Below are 17,564 nucleotides of genomic sequence, written 5' to 3' on the forward strand. Positions count from 1 at the left end.
GGGATAAAAGCGCTGGAGGCTTTTGTCCCGGGTGGTAGAACCGGGACAAAATGTCCCTCGCGCTAAAAAATATTTGCGCCCTGCGGGATTGGAACCCACGACCTATTGCCTAGAGCATGGCTTCCTTGCCAACTCAACTAAGTAGTACATGTGACTCAGTAAAGAATAACTCCCTTTTGAACTATCACGTGGAGGGGTCTTTTGTCCGGGTTGGTAACACCAACCGGGATAAAAGGGTCACCCTTTTGTCCGGGTTGGTGTTACCAACCGGGATAAAAGGGATTGGACCTTTTGTCCCGGGTGGAGCCACCAACCGGGACAAAAGGGGGGCCTTTTTGTCCGGGTTGGTGGCTCCACCCGGGACAAAAGGCCCCTGTCCCCCCCGCTGGTCCGGCTACCCTTTGGACCCGGGACAAAAGCCACCTTTTGTCCCAGGCCCAAAGGTAACCAGGATAAATGACTTGGAACAAAGGCCTATTCTATAGTAGTGCCCGGGACGAATATTTTACATTAGTTCTGAGTCTAAAAGTCAGAGGCCGGTGGAACATTAGTCAAAGTTGGAGCCACCAATCGAAACTAAAAGTCAGGACTAATATTTGCATTAGTTCCGAGTCTAAAAGTCAGAGGCCGGTGGAACGTTAGTCAAAGTTTGAGCCACCAATCGGGACTAAAAGTCTATACTTAGTTCCGGTTAGTGGCTCAACCTGGAACTAAAAATTCAAAATATTTAGTCCCCGTTGGTATACCACCAACCGAGTGAAGATTCCTCCATAGTAACCTTGCACACTTTACAGGAGCAGGTTACTTTTTGACCCATCTCTAAAAAACAGATGTTCCTACAAATCGTTTTTGTAGCAGTGAAAGTTATGCGCGAGATAAGGACCCAATTTTTTTAGAGTCACACACCCTTTAATCCCGGTTGTAACAACCAAGACTAAAGGCCCGGGACCTCAAATCCCGGATTCGTATTTCCGGTTGCTACAACCGAAACTAAAGGGGTTCTAAACAGGGACTAAAGCTGGTTTCGGTAGTACTCGGAGATGCAAACGAAATTATCGTTGCCACTTAATAATTGCTCCCTCATGCTTAGGATGCATCTCGAATGCAATTGGCGCGATGCAGGCAGCACGGTAATTATATTACAGGCCACACGATTTGCTGGAGCAACGCCTTGATCAATCACCTAACTTTTGTACTTCAACTGTTCATCAGCAGCAAAATTGTGAGGATTCTGGGAATAATACTAGACGAGTTCTTGTAGAGGGAGTGAGGCAAACTGCATTTTGCGGGCGGGGGGGGGGGGGGCTTAGTCAAGTGGAACCATGTTGCGCTGCTTGATGATGGTCCGATCGGGAAAAAAAATCAGTAGGGCTATGCCGGTACACCGCCTACCTCCCCCCCCCCCCCCCCCCCCTTTGAGGGCTCTATATAAACCATGACGGCTCATCAGATCAGTATCTCAGGTACGCATTTGCATATTATCTTAGCCCATACAACAACCGCGCCGCTAAGATTGGAGATGGAAGGCAGTGTGATGACCACCTTCTCCCTAAGACCGGGGCATTGCAATGGGAGCTTCCTTGTAGCACCTGCCACATCACGGCGACCATGTATTTCTTGGAGGCCTCGGCAGCAGAGGCAAACCACGCTGCGTCGCCAGCAAATGCAACAGCGTTCAGTGGTAACAGACCATGATAACCTCGAGGAGCGTAAAGATGGCTTGGGAAAGAACCCATGCAATTTTCAACCTTCTATATGGGGTGATTTCTTCCTACACTACTACGACACAGCAGCTTCCTCCAAACAGCAGGTTCATCGACGACTTCCATATTTTTTATACGTACGCATAGACTTATTAATGACTCGTTTTCTTTAACGATTTGTTGGGGTTGTCAGGAACCCTTTTATAAAACAATAGTGAGCTGACTTTGGATGTAAATTGAATATGGATCACTGCTACAAAAACTGGCATTAGTATCGGTTGCGGCAACCGGTACTAACAGCACCAACTAGAAAAAACAAAAACAAAGTATATCGAACCACCAAGAGGCCCGCACATGCAAATCATCATGAGTCAAGTAAACTTTTTACAAGAAAATGCATGTGCGAGGATTTGAACTCAGAACCTTAAATGCATGTGCGAGGATTTGAACTCACAACCTCTAACCTCATGTGTAGCTTATTTACCATCCCACCTACGCATCTTATATGATTGGCTGGGACATGCTTTCGTTTCGAAGTAACCCGTGGACGACCATTAGTACCGGACCAAGAAATGGACAGGTAATAAATGTTACACTTTAGTATCGTGTAGTGCCATTGATCGGTTTTAAATGGACGCGCTATTTTAGTAGTGGCCAAAACATGAATGTAACTTTAGTACGGTTGGAGTTTCGCCCCGGTACTAAAATGGCTTCGAGAATTTTCACCCTCTACATTCTAGAGGCAACACCCTAGTTTCAACCACCACCAAATCCAAGTTTACAATACTCTTTTACAGTCTTATTGCTAGAGGCGGGTCACCCTCTCATCACGATCATGAAAATGGATTTCCATGAGTGGGTGAGGGGTGACCCACCCTCACCCGACCATGAAAATGGATTTCCAGGTGTGGGTGATGGGTGACCCGCTCTGAAAATGGATTTCCAGGAGCGGCCATGTTACCCGCCTCTGCAAACAGCATTCATAGCTGATTTGAGAAACAAGAGCGGGTACGGCACCCGCCCCTAGAAATATATTTTCACTCACCTAAAAACCGTTTTCATAGTAGTGATCCCTTCCCAATTCTCCTAGCATCGAGATACGGCTACATAGTGTTTCATAGTTCCCATTTCCCTTTTTCTTTGTTCCCATGTAAAGAAACACTTTTCATCCTTTTTAATAGATAACCAGGAATTCCTCTCCTGTTTGATCGAACAGATTGATTGCAAGTGCAATTTGCCTCAACAGACAAGTTTAAATAAATCTGCCTCATGTAACAATAAAAAATATAATACTTTGTTACATCGTATACTTCCATGTTACAAAATAGATGTTCGCACAGAGCACGCAACTCCACATGTGAAATTTTAATTGTCATTCTATGCATCCGAACGACCATGCAACCGAGAGGTATCAGATATCAATTTGGATATTTTTCATAGATATCCAGGGTTTTTCTCGGATATTGGATACGGAGTTGAATATGTTATCGGATATCAAATGCAAATAGTAGGTTTGATATCCTTCTGATATCGGATATCCGGTAATTTTTCAGATAGTATGCATATTGATATCCGGACAAACATCCGGTTGAATATGTCCTGCGTGAACTGCATGCGCCAATGCACAGCAACAGCAGCGCAGCGCTTCCATGCCGCGCATGCATGCATGCGGCATGTTGACCAAGCGGCCATCAGCGTGAGTGACCAGGTTGGCCAGCTGTGCGCGGGCCATTAATTCAGGAATTTAGGTGCTACTTTGGGCCGTGCGGCTCCCATTTGGCCAGGGCAATAGGCTGATTTGTATTCTTCTGTTCTGTTGGGCGTGACTATAAATTATTATTAGTGGATTGTAGCTTATCTATCCCTTTTATTTATATTTGCATCACATTCTTTTTATTTTTATTCTTTTCAGATATTGTCTTCTTGGCCTACACACACACTTGTAGATTATTATTAATTTCTCTCTTTAAACACAATCTAATTAGAATTTAGACTTATGGGTCAGTTCAATATGATGTTTGGTATTAAGGATGATGCCTTTACTCAATATCCGAACACATATTCGAGTCCTGATCTTGTCCGCACCCAACAAGTTCCATATTCAACACAACAATTTATTCACAACCGAGACAATCCGCATTGGTATTTGTATCGAGCAGCTATCCATTCCGACTGCAAATCAGATAAAGGATTACGAAAACAAATATGATATCAATGATATTCATCTGTATCCAATCTGTTTAACTGAAAATATTTCCATGATGGATACAACAAATAATATAGTGTTCCTCTCTAACCGCATTATTAATAATGCATGTTATATCTGCTCAGTTTAAATACTGTTTTTTGCAGACATGGATGGCAGCAGAACGAGCAGATAAAGTGAAGCAAGACGTGGCAAAAATAGTAGCAAGTTCAGTTGCTTGGGACCTTCATCATAGACTACAACTCATCGATGCGTTGGAGCGTGTGTGCTTGGATTATTTGTTCGAAGATGACATCAATGCTACATTGACTGAAATTAGGACTGCTAATCTTACTGACTGTGATCTTCACACGGTAGCTATGTGGTTTTATCAGCTTCGTAAGCACGGACACAGAGTTTCACCAGGTAATTAAGATATACATGTATGGATCGAGAGTGTTTGAAATAAATAACGTAATAATTTTCTTGCTGATATGTAAGTATTTATTGTTTTACAAGCTGTTTTAGATCGAGAAGTTGAAGATAATCAATCTTCGTGATAAAAGAAAAAAAAGTCACCGAAAATCAATAAACTTTTGTAGACATCCGTGTCACTAATTACTGTATAGATGGATGAAATAAATTATATGAATCATTCCATCATAAAAGTTAATAGCAAACTAGAGGACGACTTGGAATTATTGTTATTTTGTTAATTTCCTTTACTGTTTATATTTGTCTATTGCACTAATTTTAATCCCGATATTTGTTATGTAGCAGATGTTCTTTTTAATAGCTTGTCCACATGAAGTTAGACCTTCTATTATATTTTTACTTACTCCCTTGTCTACCCATCACTACTAAAAAACAAGCAATTGGCGTCTCGGGAAAAAAAAACAAGTCATCGGTCCATCCAAAATATACCGGTAGGCATTGGAGTGGATTGAAGGGTATGGAGAACTTTAGTACTAAAAAATCAACATATTAGTAATAGTGTTATCAACCGATACTAATGTGCACACCCACATTAGTACTGGGTTGGTAACATCAATACAACCGATAGTAATGCATAGCCTTGAGTAACGCTTGTTACCACCAAGTAATAAAGATTCTACCATAGGTTAGTTTAGAAGGAAACCACAACCCTTCTAACTATAATTGATGTGTAGGTGAGATGCTAAGGAGGGTATGCATGAGGCAAGAAGTCCCGAGTTCAAATCTTTTCACTACACGGTTGTGTATTTGGCGTAAAAAAACACATGACTTGTTATGTCGCTCGTGTGTGTGGGTAGATTTGCAATATGTTTTTAAAGTTTGTTGGCTGCATACGATTTGGTACCGGTTGGTAATACCAGCAGGTACTACAATATATCTTTTAGTACTGGGTGCTCACCTGATACTAAATGGTACATAGTCTTGGTTTCGAAGTACTAGTTGATAATTCGGTGCTAAAAGGCATTTCCAAATTGTACTAATATGTTATTTTCTAATAGTGCATTTAAGGTAAATTTTTAAATAAGAAACTATATATTGAAAACTAGATTACTTTATTGTTTACTTCTCTGGTAGTATGTTGTCAATTGCTACAAACTCAACGTTATCCATAAAGAAATTCAAATATGAATCTATTGATGGAAGTTCTCTACAAAGTTTTACATTCTCAAAACAAAATATGCACTGTATTCATGGACTAAGGGAAATACTAATTTTGCACAACTATTGTTTCATGAATTTTGTGTTGTATCTCAGATGTGTTTATGAGGTTCAAAGATCAAGAGGGGAGCTTTCTTGCGAAAAGTCTAGTGGAGCTATTGAGTCTTTACAATGCTGCACATCTCGGAACCCATGGAGAGATAATACTAGATGAAGCCATAGTATTTACCAGAAGTCGTTTAGAAACAATGTTACCCTCTCTTGAAGGATCATTAGCACATGAAATCAAATGTGCTCTAGAGATTCCCCTCCCTAGAAGGGTCAGAATTTATGAGTCTAAGTATTATATATCCAGATTTGAGAAAGAGGTTACAGTGCATAAATCCATACTGCAACTTGCAAAGTTAAACTCTAATATTATGCAGTTGCATCATCAGCAGGAATTGGAAATCATTACAAGGTGAAGTACTGCCATTGTTTCAAATTTGTTCCATAAGAGTATTAAAAAATGAAAATATTTACTAGTTAATCTTGTAAATATGGGTTCATGTATAGTTTATTTTTTCTTTTAACTAAGTTTTTAAACACCTTTACTAATGAATAAAGTTTTCAAAATTCAACAGATGGTGGAAGGATATGGATATTGAATCAAAGCTTCCATTTGCACGAGATAGAGTCATTGAGTGCTATTTTTGGATACTCGGAGTATATTTCGAACCTTGCCATTCACGAGGCCGAATTATATTGACAATGGTGATTGCTATAGCCACCATATTTGATGATACATTTGATTCCTATGGAACTATGGAAGAGTGCCAGTTACTCACCAACTGCATGGAAAGGTTTGTGCGAGCTTGCCATGATGAAAACAAATTTATGCTACATAACAAATTAAAATTTTGAAATTGTTCTTTACTATGTTTTATGCAAAGAATTACTAAATTGAAATGCCATGCCATTTTTAGGCATTTAAATATTGTATGTTTGAAGAAAGATGAATGAGGATCCGCTTATGTTTCATTGAATAATAGCATATCCATTCCCTGAATTTGTGAACTAAATTTTTTTTGAAGAATCTTTGTACTTTTGTATCAATGTTGAATTCTCATGCATTCGAATGTAGAGGGTTTCCCTCACAGATAATTGCAACACATTTATCCTATATGTTGCATAAGGCACATAACTCTACCAGACAATCGGCCTTCTAACCACCCCGAATATACATGTATGAACTAGACATAGGGCCAATTCATACTAATAGATTTGGGGTGGATGGAAGGTTACAAAGGACTGCAGTACCGGATGAAAATCCGACCGGTTGGTGTTATCACCTGGTACTAATAGTTACACCAAGTACTTCAGTACTGGTTATTGATACCACCTGGTACTAATGTATAGCCTTTATTACCGGTTGCTATTACCGCCGGTAGTAATTAATGGGTCATGTGTTTATTTCAAAAGGAAAGCATATCTCTCAATCACATTAGGTGTATTAGTGAGATGATAAGCTTGGTATGCATGAGGCAAGAGGTCCCAATTTGAAGTATCTTTTCAAAAAAAAATGACATTTTATACTACGGTAGGCGTTGGTGTTGCCAACCGTACTAAAGGTACTTTTAGAACCGGGTCATGCAACCGATATTAATGCGAAACCGGTACTAACAAGTTCATCCAACTAGAAGTGATGCAGAACTGGTACTTATGGGTTCATACAACTGATACTGATATGGAAGTCTGAGTACATATAATTGTATCTATACTCAAAGATCTTTGCGTGAACAATATACAATTTGAGATGAGTCAAACCCCATAAGGATACGTATTTCGTATGTTAGATCTCTTTCTGTTGTTATACGGGCACATGTATGTAACATTCATATGTTTGGTGGCACATAATAATGCACAGATGGGATACAAAATTTGCTGACGGTCTCCCAGAGTGCATGAAACATGCACTTGGAAAAATTCTGGATAGCTTTGAAACTATTGACCATGAGCTAGCGCCGGAGGAGAAATATCGCATGCGCTATCTAAAAAACTTTGTAAGTTACATTTCCCTCTCTTATTATTAAATCTATACATCTTTATTTAAAAGTTATTAAAATAGATTTTTCCTTTAAATACCGCATATATGTGAATTTCCCCATGTACTAACTGGTGTTGATTTGCAGACAATAGATCTGGTTAGAGGCTACAACGCTGAGGTAAAAATGCGTGATGAAGGATACATTCCAAGAACCGTCAATGAGCACCTACAAGTTTCACTAAGGACTGGTGCATGTCACCTGTTGGCATGCGCTTCCTTTGTTGGAATGGACGACATAGCAACGAAGGACTCTTTTGATTGGGTTTCTACCATGCCTAAAATTGTAAAGGCACTTTGCATAATTTTGAGACTATTGGATGATCTCCAGACATATGAGGTAAAAATATTTTCTCAAAAACCGTAGCAGTAACTTCTGAGCTTCGAAGCCTGATATATACTTGTCAGCAACACTTGGTTCTGTAGTCTTCTACTAGGTGCTTATGAGATTATCGAACAATAGTACAATATATATGGATACAATACATTATTACTACTTCACGTGTACATTATCACTATTCCTTAATTTTACCAAGATTGTACAAGAAGGTGATTTAAAATTACACTAATTTGTGCATGCAGCGAGAGAAAATGACGCCTCATGTTGCTTCAACCATCAAAAGCTACATGAAAGAGCACAGTGTCTCAATGGAAATTGCACGCAAGAAGATAGCGGAACTGAAAGAGGATACCTGGAAAGATTTTAACCGTGAGTGGTTGAACCCTGATAATTCAGTGCCTAGGCAGCTACTGGAGAACATATTCAACTTGACCAGGACGATGGAGTTCATGTACAACCTGGATGATAATTTCACCAACTGTCAAAACCTCAAGGATACCATCCACTTGTTGTTTGTGGAGCCCTTTGCAATCTCCATCTAGTAAAGACAATTCCAACAAATAAACGATGACATCCAATGTCAAGAAAAGGAAGCCCATATCATATCCACCTGCATATTCCGTGTGTACAAGTTTGTGATTTTAGCCATTGCTCATTTGGTGTATTGTGTACTGTATTTGGAACTATTGCCTTGGTTTCAGTCACTGTGATGTTTTTCTATTTCTATATATTAAAGACTCGGCAAGAGTGGTAAGCCAGGCAGTCCAAGTCAAGCAATATTATTTTTTACCACTTGATCTCAGATTTACAATGCTGGTGCTTGTCGGAATATAAGTGAATTGCCCACCTCTCTCCATCAGCCTAACCTTTTGGTTTGAACTGGTCGATACATGCAACTCAATATGGTATCAAAGCTATTGGTCTTGAGTTCAAATTCTGGTTAGCGCAATTAAATAAAATAATTTTTGCTCGCTCCTATTCGACGTCTGAGGCCTGAGAGAGCCTCCAAGTGAGGGGGATTGTTGGAAAATAAGTGAATTGGTCACCTCTCCCCATCAGCTTAATCTTTTGGGTTGAACTGGTTGGTGCATACAACACAATAGTGCTCGATCATGATTTGGTGAGAGCTCTGCCCATCTCCTCGCTAGTCTGGTTAAGGAGTTTGTGCATCATTTGTCCATGAGATTAGTTCATTTGCCAACATACACAACTTAGTCGCCGCCTTCCTTGCAAAAATATAAATGACAGCCCGAAATACTCTCTGGGTAAAATGCTACACAGTTAATTTCGTCTATTTGCGGAATTATTCATGGCTCATGATGGTTTTGTTTTCAGTAATTGCTCTATGAAATGTCGAGGCATTTCTGGTGTTGTTACCCTGTATCTGAAGTTGACCATACGAAATACCAACAAGCATTTTTGGCGCCGATATCGGGGAAGGCGTAGGTTAGTTGTGTAGGCAAGGTTATGAAAAAAAATGAAAATGGATATTCATTTGCTAAATAGGCTAACTTGGCTTGTTTTATCCTTTGTTGTGATGAAAACAGGGTAGTCTATGACCAGTTGTGATCTGCCGCAAAATTTCACGCAAAATCTAGAGTCACTTTTAAAAAGAGTTCGACCTCGTGTTGTACCTCCTCAGTGTACACTCTCCGCACCAGAACCAGTCATTATTGCATCATGGATCAAAAGACTCCATGATTACTGCTCCTTCTGCCACCAATGTCACTGTTGAGCTAGATGTTAGCACTGGAGGGGAGAATTTCGAGATCAAGATGGGCATAATTACGATGGTGCAGGCCAGCCCTTTCTATGACAAGGCCAATGAGGATGCCAACGCTCACCTCTAGCAATTCCTAGAGTTTTGCAGTACTTTTGTTGTCAAGGGAGTGTCGCAAGACGCAATCCGACTCCATCTGTTTCCATTTTCTCTTCTGGGAAGAGCGAAGTAGTGGTTCTATGCTAACAAGAGTGCAGTAAATACTTGGGATAATTGCACCAAGGCATTACTCGCAAAGTTCTTCCCGACGGGCAAAACAAATGCTCTTCATAGAAGGATTTCAAATTTTCAGCAAGCGTCCAATGAGACCATTCCTGAAGCTTGGGAGCGACTTCAGGAGTACATCCTAGCCTGTCCGCACCATGGGATGGATGATTGGTTCATATTACATAGTTTCTACAACGGGCTGACTCAGACACCCGTGATCATGTAGATGCAGCTGCTAGTGGAGCTTTCTTCTCACTGGCCAATGAAAGAGCTACATCTTTAGTTGAGAAGATGCTTTCCAACCAAGATTGGAGCAACGATCGACTCCAATCACGTTAGTGGGGCATGCACACTGTCAAGGAAACGGATATGCTCGCAGCAAAGATTGATCTCCTCCTCAAGAAATTTGAGGGCTATCCATAAGACAAGGCTGAAATGCGGACAATTCAAGCCTTAGATGCTCGCATGACATGCGAGGTCTGTAGAAACACTAGACATTCGGGCAATGATTGCCTAGAAACCTAGGAAGAGGCAATTTTTCTCAACAACAAAGGGTTTCATCCACAAGAAGGTCAGGGGTGGAATTAACCACGCCCATTTTATCAAGGAGGTAGTGGAAATTCAAATTTCAATCCCAACCAACCTACCTAAATGGATCTAGTCTACGGTCAGGCAAAGATCAGTGACACAACTCAGAAGAAACTGACCGCCAATGACAAGTCCCTGGAGACGATTCAGGCCAAGTTTGATGGATTCTCCACTACTATCAATAATATGCTGAGCTTCAACAAAATACTTGAAACTCAACTAGCTCAGCTGGCTGCTGCTACTATCGTAGATATAGGGAAAATTCTAGGGCAACTCGATTCCACCCTAGAAAGTGTTAATGCAGTAACTACAAGATGGGGGGAGCCACCAAGAATGTCACCCTACTCTAATTATATCGAGAAACTCACACAACCAAGAAGAGGATCATGGGGTTAATTAGCGGCATCAATAGGATGAGATTCTGGGAGACCAATAATTAGCTACTCGATCTTCGATTGACACTTCAAGCAGGCTCTATGTGAGCTCGAAGCAAGTGTTAACATTATGCCTAAGGCAATATTTGAGAAATTAAGTTATCTTGCTCTTTCCCCTACCATGATTTGCGTCCAACCCTACATAAGGTTGTGAGCAACTCACATTTTATCACGTCATCCTCGCTCTTTTGTAAATGATCCTGCAAAAGGTTAGGAACACTAGGAGGAATAACAAGAGACTTATCTAATTGAGCCACCTCATCATTTGAATTAATTACAAGAGATGGATTAATGAAATTTTCTATCATAACTATTTTCATGTCATCCCAAGTTTGAGGTTTATCTAATGGACTTAAGCTCTCCCACCAAGTTAAAGCAGAAAGTCGCAAAACCCTAGCTGCATTTTTTACCTTCCTCCTTGGAAACATAAAGCGAGCAGTAAATGTGTTGTCTATTGCAATTTCCCACTCAATGTACTCGGCAGCACAAATGCCATCATAAGTTGGTGGATATAAAGAACTTGTTATTGTTAGAAGATAGCAAAATACAACACACCAGTATTATCCCTATCAACTAACAACTACTAGGATGGGAAGAAGGAAAAGTGGACTGCAATATCCCAAGAGACTTACCATCTTCTTGCTAGTGTTCTTGCCAAAGCCAATAGGTTGGTACAATCTGTTGTCAAGCTTGAGTGTAACAGTTGCAAGATGAATCTGTGCTGACAGAAGTATTGGTGCAGCTTTGGGTAGACACAATATGATAGTAACGAATATAAAAAATTTAATTCAGAACTGCAAGACTGAAAAGTAGTCCCAAGATAGTCTATGTCGCAGGCCTAAACTTGTCTTGGATCTAGTTTACTTCAAATGTGCAATGGATACAACTTGCATAAGAACTCAAAGGATGCAAGCAGTTTCGAATTATTTTCACATCTTTTTTTCTTTTTTTTTCTCTTTCTTTCTAGGTGCGGCTTTTTCTCCTCTTTTTCTTTGCACCTCTTGGCCTTTTACTTGTTTTCTTTTAGAATTGCTGCAAAACACAAAATTCTAGTTGAAACTATTTGTACTTTGCAAAGACCATTTTCTTCTTTTTCTCCTCACACCAAAAACAGCTATCTATAAAATCAAAGTGCATTGTACTTTTTGCTACACGCACATGGGTTGGGCAGCAAGAGAATTATCAAAACTGAATTTCAATGCACAATCAAAAGCACCGACCCAAATAGACCAAAAACAAGACCTAGACTCGACGAACACGGTGACACGACAAGAGACTTAAATTCAGCAAAGCAAACTGAAAATTTGTAGGGAATAAAAGGGTTATAGGATAGTGAAATTATTTTTTTTGTTGGGCTTTTTGTGGACTCTAGGTAATGAACACAAGATAGATCTAAAGGGCACACGATAATATACCTTATGGTTAACTTGAACCCTGATACTACTTTTTCTAGGACTGGTCCGATGTTCCGAGAGGTATGGGTAAATTCGATTGGTGGAGTCTCAATGTTGGTGATCTGGCTTCTAATCAAACACGATTCGAAGTCCTGCAATTGTTACACTACTCCTCCGTTGGTTATCAACCAAGCACAACTTGATTGACCTCACCAAGAAGGGTTTTCCTATAAGCGAATCAAAGAACACAAGCAAGAAAGGGTAAGCACGCAATCTGAAATTACATATGTGTATGAAGCAATGAACAAGATGGAGTTCAAGCTCTGATCTCAAAAGGACCAATTGCCACAGTGCTGAATAACAAGAACGGGGGCCCTGATTCATAGCAAAAGGACTTGTCCTTACAGATACAATGAAGACGACAGTATCTTGGTGGAAAATTTGATCTAAACAAAACTCAATGATTTTAGGTGGCGGCTAATGAGTTTATACCATAAGGGATGTCCTAGGGTTTCTGGTGGTAGCCAAGGGGCATCCACCACTTGGGCCACTTGGTCCGACACGATACAATGGCCTACAACCCAAAAGACAGGCGGCGCAGCACCCTAGCAGATTCACGGACGTCATATTGTTTTGATGATTCCCGTTGACTCCAGCAGGGTTTTTTTGCATGGGTATGGATCCATTGGAAAGCTTATCTCCTTAGCTTTCCATGCATATCTAGAACGTCCGAAACGGACTCCGTATGAGAACCGGGCATCATTTTTAGTCTGTGCTGCTCCTGGACTCCGAGGTGGAATTCGAACTTGAGTTGTTTTGGTCCTCCAGCTTGGGGACTCGAACCGAATGAGCTTTGGGTCTCCTTCTCAACTTGGGAAGCCCTATTGGTCTCCGTAATCTTTGTACCAATCACCAAGTATGGCCGTATGCATACATATCATGTCCTCATCATCCTCCCCTTTTTGAAAGAAATGCTATCCTCGGCGCCGATTGTACTGGAAGCTGATCCTACAAGCTCCTTGATCGGAATGCACATGATCTTGGACAATAACATTCTTTTCAACTCTATAATGCAAAAGATTAGTACTAACAAAAGGCAGCATAGGAATAGATGGCATATTAATATTAGTAGTATTTGATATATTTAATTGATTACAATTTTGTGTAACAAAAGGAAAATTCAGATTCGCACAAATGTAAACCCGATGTATTAAATATTTTCCATTGTTGTCATATTTCCAATAGCATAATATGTATGTCTAGACCACCATGGCAACTCATCATATGCATAAATTTTGTTCTCCAAATAACTAAGAATGCATAGAACACCAAATTCAATGTAACCCAAAGTATTCAAATAAGATAATAGTTGCAGCTCATCAATATCACTAGTTGAATAACACATTTATTATCAGCATAAGTGTTCGACTTCAATGCACATATAGCATTATCGTTCATCATCGGTGGCATGGGTATATCATCATGCAAATCATCTTTATCACAAAGAACATCAAACAAAACATTTTGTGACAAAGGAAAATCAAGCGAAGGTTCCACAAATATTTGCTCTATCATAGCATGAGTGGTGGAAAAATTTAGCATGACAAGAGAACTCTAACCTTCTATGAGTTTAGCATCACCGTAGCCCTCTTGTGTAGTGGCTATATTAGGTGATGGTTCTGATTTTTTACATGAGGTTGTGAGCACCTCACGTTCTATCATGTCATGCTCACTCTTTTGTAAATGATCCTGCAAAAGGTTAGGCACACTAGGAGGAATAACAAGAGACTTATCTAATTGAGCCACCTCATCATTTGAATTAATTACAAGATATGGATTAATGAAATTTTCTCTCATAACTATTTTCATCTCATCCCATGTTTGAGGTTTATCTAATGGACTTAAGCTCTCTCACCAAGTTAAAGCAGAAAGTCGCAAAACACTAGCTGCATTGTTTACCTTCCTCCTTGGACACATAAAGCAAGTAGCAAATATGTTGCCTATTACAATTTCCCACTCAATGTACTCATTAGCACAAATGCCATCATAAGTTGGTGGATATGAAGAACCTGTCATTGTTAGAAGATAGCAAAAGACAACACACCAGTATTGTCCCTATCAACTAACAACTTCTAGGATGGGAAGGTGGAAATATGGACTACAATATGTTAGCAATGAATATCAAAAATTTAATTCAGAATTGCAAGACTAAAAAGTGGTCCCAAGATAGTCTATGTCGCAGGCCTAAACTTGTCTTGGATCTAGTCTAGTTTAAATGGGCAATGGATACAACTTGCACAAGAACTCAAAGGATGCAAGCAGTTCTGAATTCTTTTCACACCTTTGTTTTACTTTTTTTCCTTTCTTTCTAGGTGCGGCTTTTTTTTCTCTTTTTCTTTGCAACTCTTTGACTTTTACTTGTTTTCTTTTAGAATTTCTGCAAGACACAAAATTCCAGTTGAAACTATTTGTACTTTGCAAAGACCCTTTTCTTCTTTTTCTCCTCAAACCAAAAATGGCTATCTATAAAATCAAAGTGCACTCTAAATTTTGCTACATGCACACGGGTTGGGCAGCAAGAGTACTATGAAAACTAAATTTCAGTGCGCAATCAAAAGCACAGACCCAAAGGGACCAAAAACAAGACCTAGACCCGACGAACTTGGGGACACAACGAGTAACTTAAATTCAGCAAAGCAAACTAAACTAAAAATTTGTGAGGCATGAAGGGGTTATAGGGCAATGAAATTATTTTTTTTATTGGGCTTTTTGTGGATTCTAGGTAATGAACACAAGATAGATCTAAAGGGCACACGATAATATACCTCACGGTTAACCTGAATCCTGATACAACTTGATGTAGGACTGACTGGATCTTCCGAGAGGTTGGGGTAAATTTGATTGGTCGAGTCTCGACGTTGGCGATCCGGCTTCTAGTCAGACACGATTGGAAGTCCAGCAACCGTTACACCGCTGTTCCATTGGTTATCAACCAAGCACAACTTGATTGACCTCGCAAAGAAGGCTTTTTCTATAAGCGAATTGAAGAACACAAGCAAGAAAGGGTAAACATGCAATCTGAAATTACATATGTGTATGAAGCAATGAATGAGATGGGGTTCAAGCTCTGATCACAAAAAGACTAATTGCCACAGTGGTGAAGAACAAGAACGGAGGCCCCGATTCACAGCAAAAGGACTTGTCATCACAGATACAATGAAGCGGTTTCTCGGTGGAAAACTTGATCTAAACAAAACCCAATGATTCTAGGCGGTGGCTAATGAGTTTATACCCTAAGGGACGTCCTTGGGTTGCTGGTGGTAGCCAAGCGGGTGTCCACCACTTGGGCCACTTGGCCCGACATGGTACACGGGCCACACCCCTCTACGAGAGCTACGACTTTGTGGAGGGTGGATAATGGCGCTGCAACGTCATTGTGACTATTCCACAGCACCCGCTCAATGTGGAGTGGGCACCGATCATAACACAGGTGGTCGGGCACCGTCTTTTGGACTCTTGGGAGACAGCAGCTATGAGAGCCCTCACCACTTTATGTGCACAGAACCCTTTGGAGATTGTGCTTACTCCGTTTGGTATGTTTCCCGTGCCCAACGAGGGCGATCCATTATGGAAGAACCGGATCAATCACCTCAACATGGTAGCGGATCTTGACCCAGTTGGAGCACTACGAACTGTGACACGGTGCCTCAATGCACTGTACAGTCTTTAGGTGTTCCAAAGACAGGCTATAGCTCAGCTAGTTGACCAAGCTCAGACTTTGCAGATGACCGTGCAGCTCAGAGACGAGCAGATGCACAAGGCCAGTGACGAGCTTGCCGACAGAGGTGCTCGGATCGGCACACTGAAGGGTTAGGTCCAAGAGTTGCAGCCTACTATTAGTGTGCGAGACGCTATGCTCGAGTTTTTAGGGTATCAGCTTTACGACCTCCAGTTAGACCTCGACGACGCTCATGGGCAGCTCCACCAGCTGTAGCATGACCAAGCTATGCTCCACGCCCCACCGGACTGTTAACGCGAAACGATCACACACCAAGCCCGAGAGCCCAGTACGCCAAGCTCGGACTGCACTTGATTCAAACCAAGGCGTGCCAGTCAATTTGACCTGTAAATTGACAAGGAAACAACAAACCATCAAATTCAAGAGTGTATCGGCTGGATTTTCGAATCACTCTTATGCGATGTATCGGCAAGGCTCTGCCGATACAAAAAACGACAGAAAATCGAGTATAAAGAGCATGTATTAAGAGCGATCTACAGGGAATCGGCAAAGGACTATCGATACCGATATGCAACTAGACGGCTAGATTTAGAGCCGACACATTCCAGGTAACAATGTGCAAACCCACAAATGTATGGATCTGAACAAAACTAAGCTTATAACTGATCTAATTAGCTTTATAGAGTTTATTTTGGTAAACAAAGAGCTTACAGCCGATCAAACAGATTACTAAGCCGAGTAGTTTGTGAATAGATTTAAATGTGAAAACAGCGATGCGCCTGAGATAAAAGCTTAGATAAATTTGGTAAATTTTGAATAGATCTAAATGAAGCCACAGCGATGCGCCCGGAAGCTAAAGCTCAGATTTACTTAGTAAACAAAGACTTACCAGCAAACCAAGTCGCTCGAATGTGAGGCGTCCTTGATCAGCTTGAAAGAACTCGCAGAAAAAGAAAAATGATGGCAAAGTCGCCGACGAGAAAGTAAATTGCAAGTAGTAAAGTTTGTTTGTTTGGATGTGTATCAATGTTTTAGAATGGCCGGGGGCTCATATTTATACCCCACGCTAACACAATCCTAGCCGATTACGACAAAGCACAATTCTATTCTAGAAAATTAAACTAATTCTAAAATAAGATAACTCATTCCAAACCGAAGCCAAAATATCTGATCAATCTTCCCCTTCCTCGGTCAACAGGATTTCTATCGGTGACGCACGATCACCCTTCCAAGTCTACCGATCGTACCATACAGAACCTTTTCTCCTTTGCAACACTCTTCCTTGACACGTGTCAAAATCCGGTGTCAACACAGATGTGATGCAGGTGGACGGCGAGGAGGAACCCTAGGAGGTCGAGGGCATATCTGACTTGGACTTCGAGGAGGAGGCACCACAGCCAGCGCAGTTGGAGCCTTACTTCCCGGTAGCGAGCGAGGCGCCCATCAACAACTAGACTA

The 17,564-nt window shown here is 40.8% G+C and overlaps 1 protein-coding gene and 1 non-coding gene across 2 annotated transcripts; one reads left to right on the forward strand and one right to left on the reverse strand.

Annotated features, from left to right (window-relative positions):
* Window positions 1-1,472: 1,472 nt before the first annotated feature.
* Window positions 1,473-8,813, forward strand: LOC120655645 (alpha-terpineol synthase, chloroplastic-like). Its single transcript, XM_039933568.1, has 7 exons — window positions 1,473-1,810; window positions 4,056-4,314; window positions 5,638-6,001; window positions 6,165-6,383; window positions 7,448-7,583; window positions 7,713-7,964; window positions 8,207-8,813. Exons 1-7 carry the CDS (start codon window positions 1,520-1,522, stop codon window positions 8,504-8,506), a joined length of 1,821 nt encoding a protein of 606 aa, XP_039789502.1. The 5' UTR covers window positions 1,473-1,519; the 3' UTR covers window positions 8,507-8,813.
* A 1,194-nt stretch (window positions 8,814-10,007) lies between these two features.
* LOC120657801 lies at window positions 10,008-10,113 on the reverse strand. The gene has a single exon (XR_005668337.1). It is a non-coding gene; the product is annotated as a small nucleolar RNA R71 (small nucleolar RNA).
* Window positions 10,114-17,564: the final 7,451 nt, after the last annotated feature.

The sequence above is a fragment of the Panicum virgatum genome, chromosome 1N (genome assembly GCF_016808335.1).
Source record: "Panicum virgatum strain AP13 chromosome 1N, P.virgatum_v5, whole genome shotgun sequence".
In the NCBI taxonomy this organism is placed as follows: domain Eukaryota; kingdom Viridiplantae; phylum Streptophyta; class Magnoliopsida; order Poales; family Poaceae; genus Panicum; species Panicum virgatum.

What these genes read in the sequence shown, in the direction of transcription:
- LOC120655645 (XM_039933568.1), top strand. Translation starts at nt 1,520, where the DNA reads ATGGAAGGCAGTGTGATGACCACCTTCTCCCTAAGACCGGGGCATTGC. An exon ending in CAGCTTCCTCCAAACAGCAG is followed by an intron (nt 1,811 to 4,055) that starts GTTCATCGACGA and finishes TGTTTTTTGCAG; the next exon opens with ACATGGATGGCAGCAGAACG. An exon ending in ATGATCTCCAGACATATGAG is followed by an intron (nt 7,965 to 8,206) that starts GTAAAAATATTT and finishes TTGTGCATGCAG; the next exon opens with CGAGAGAAAATGACGCCTCA.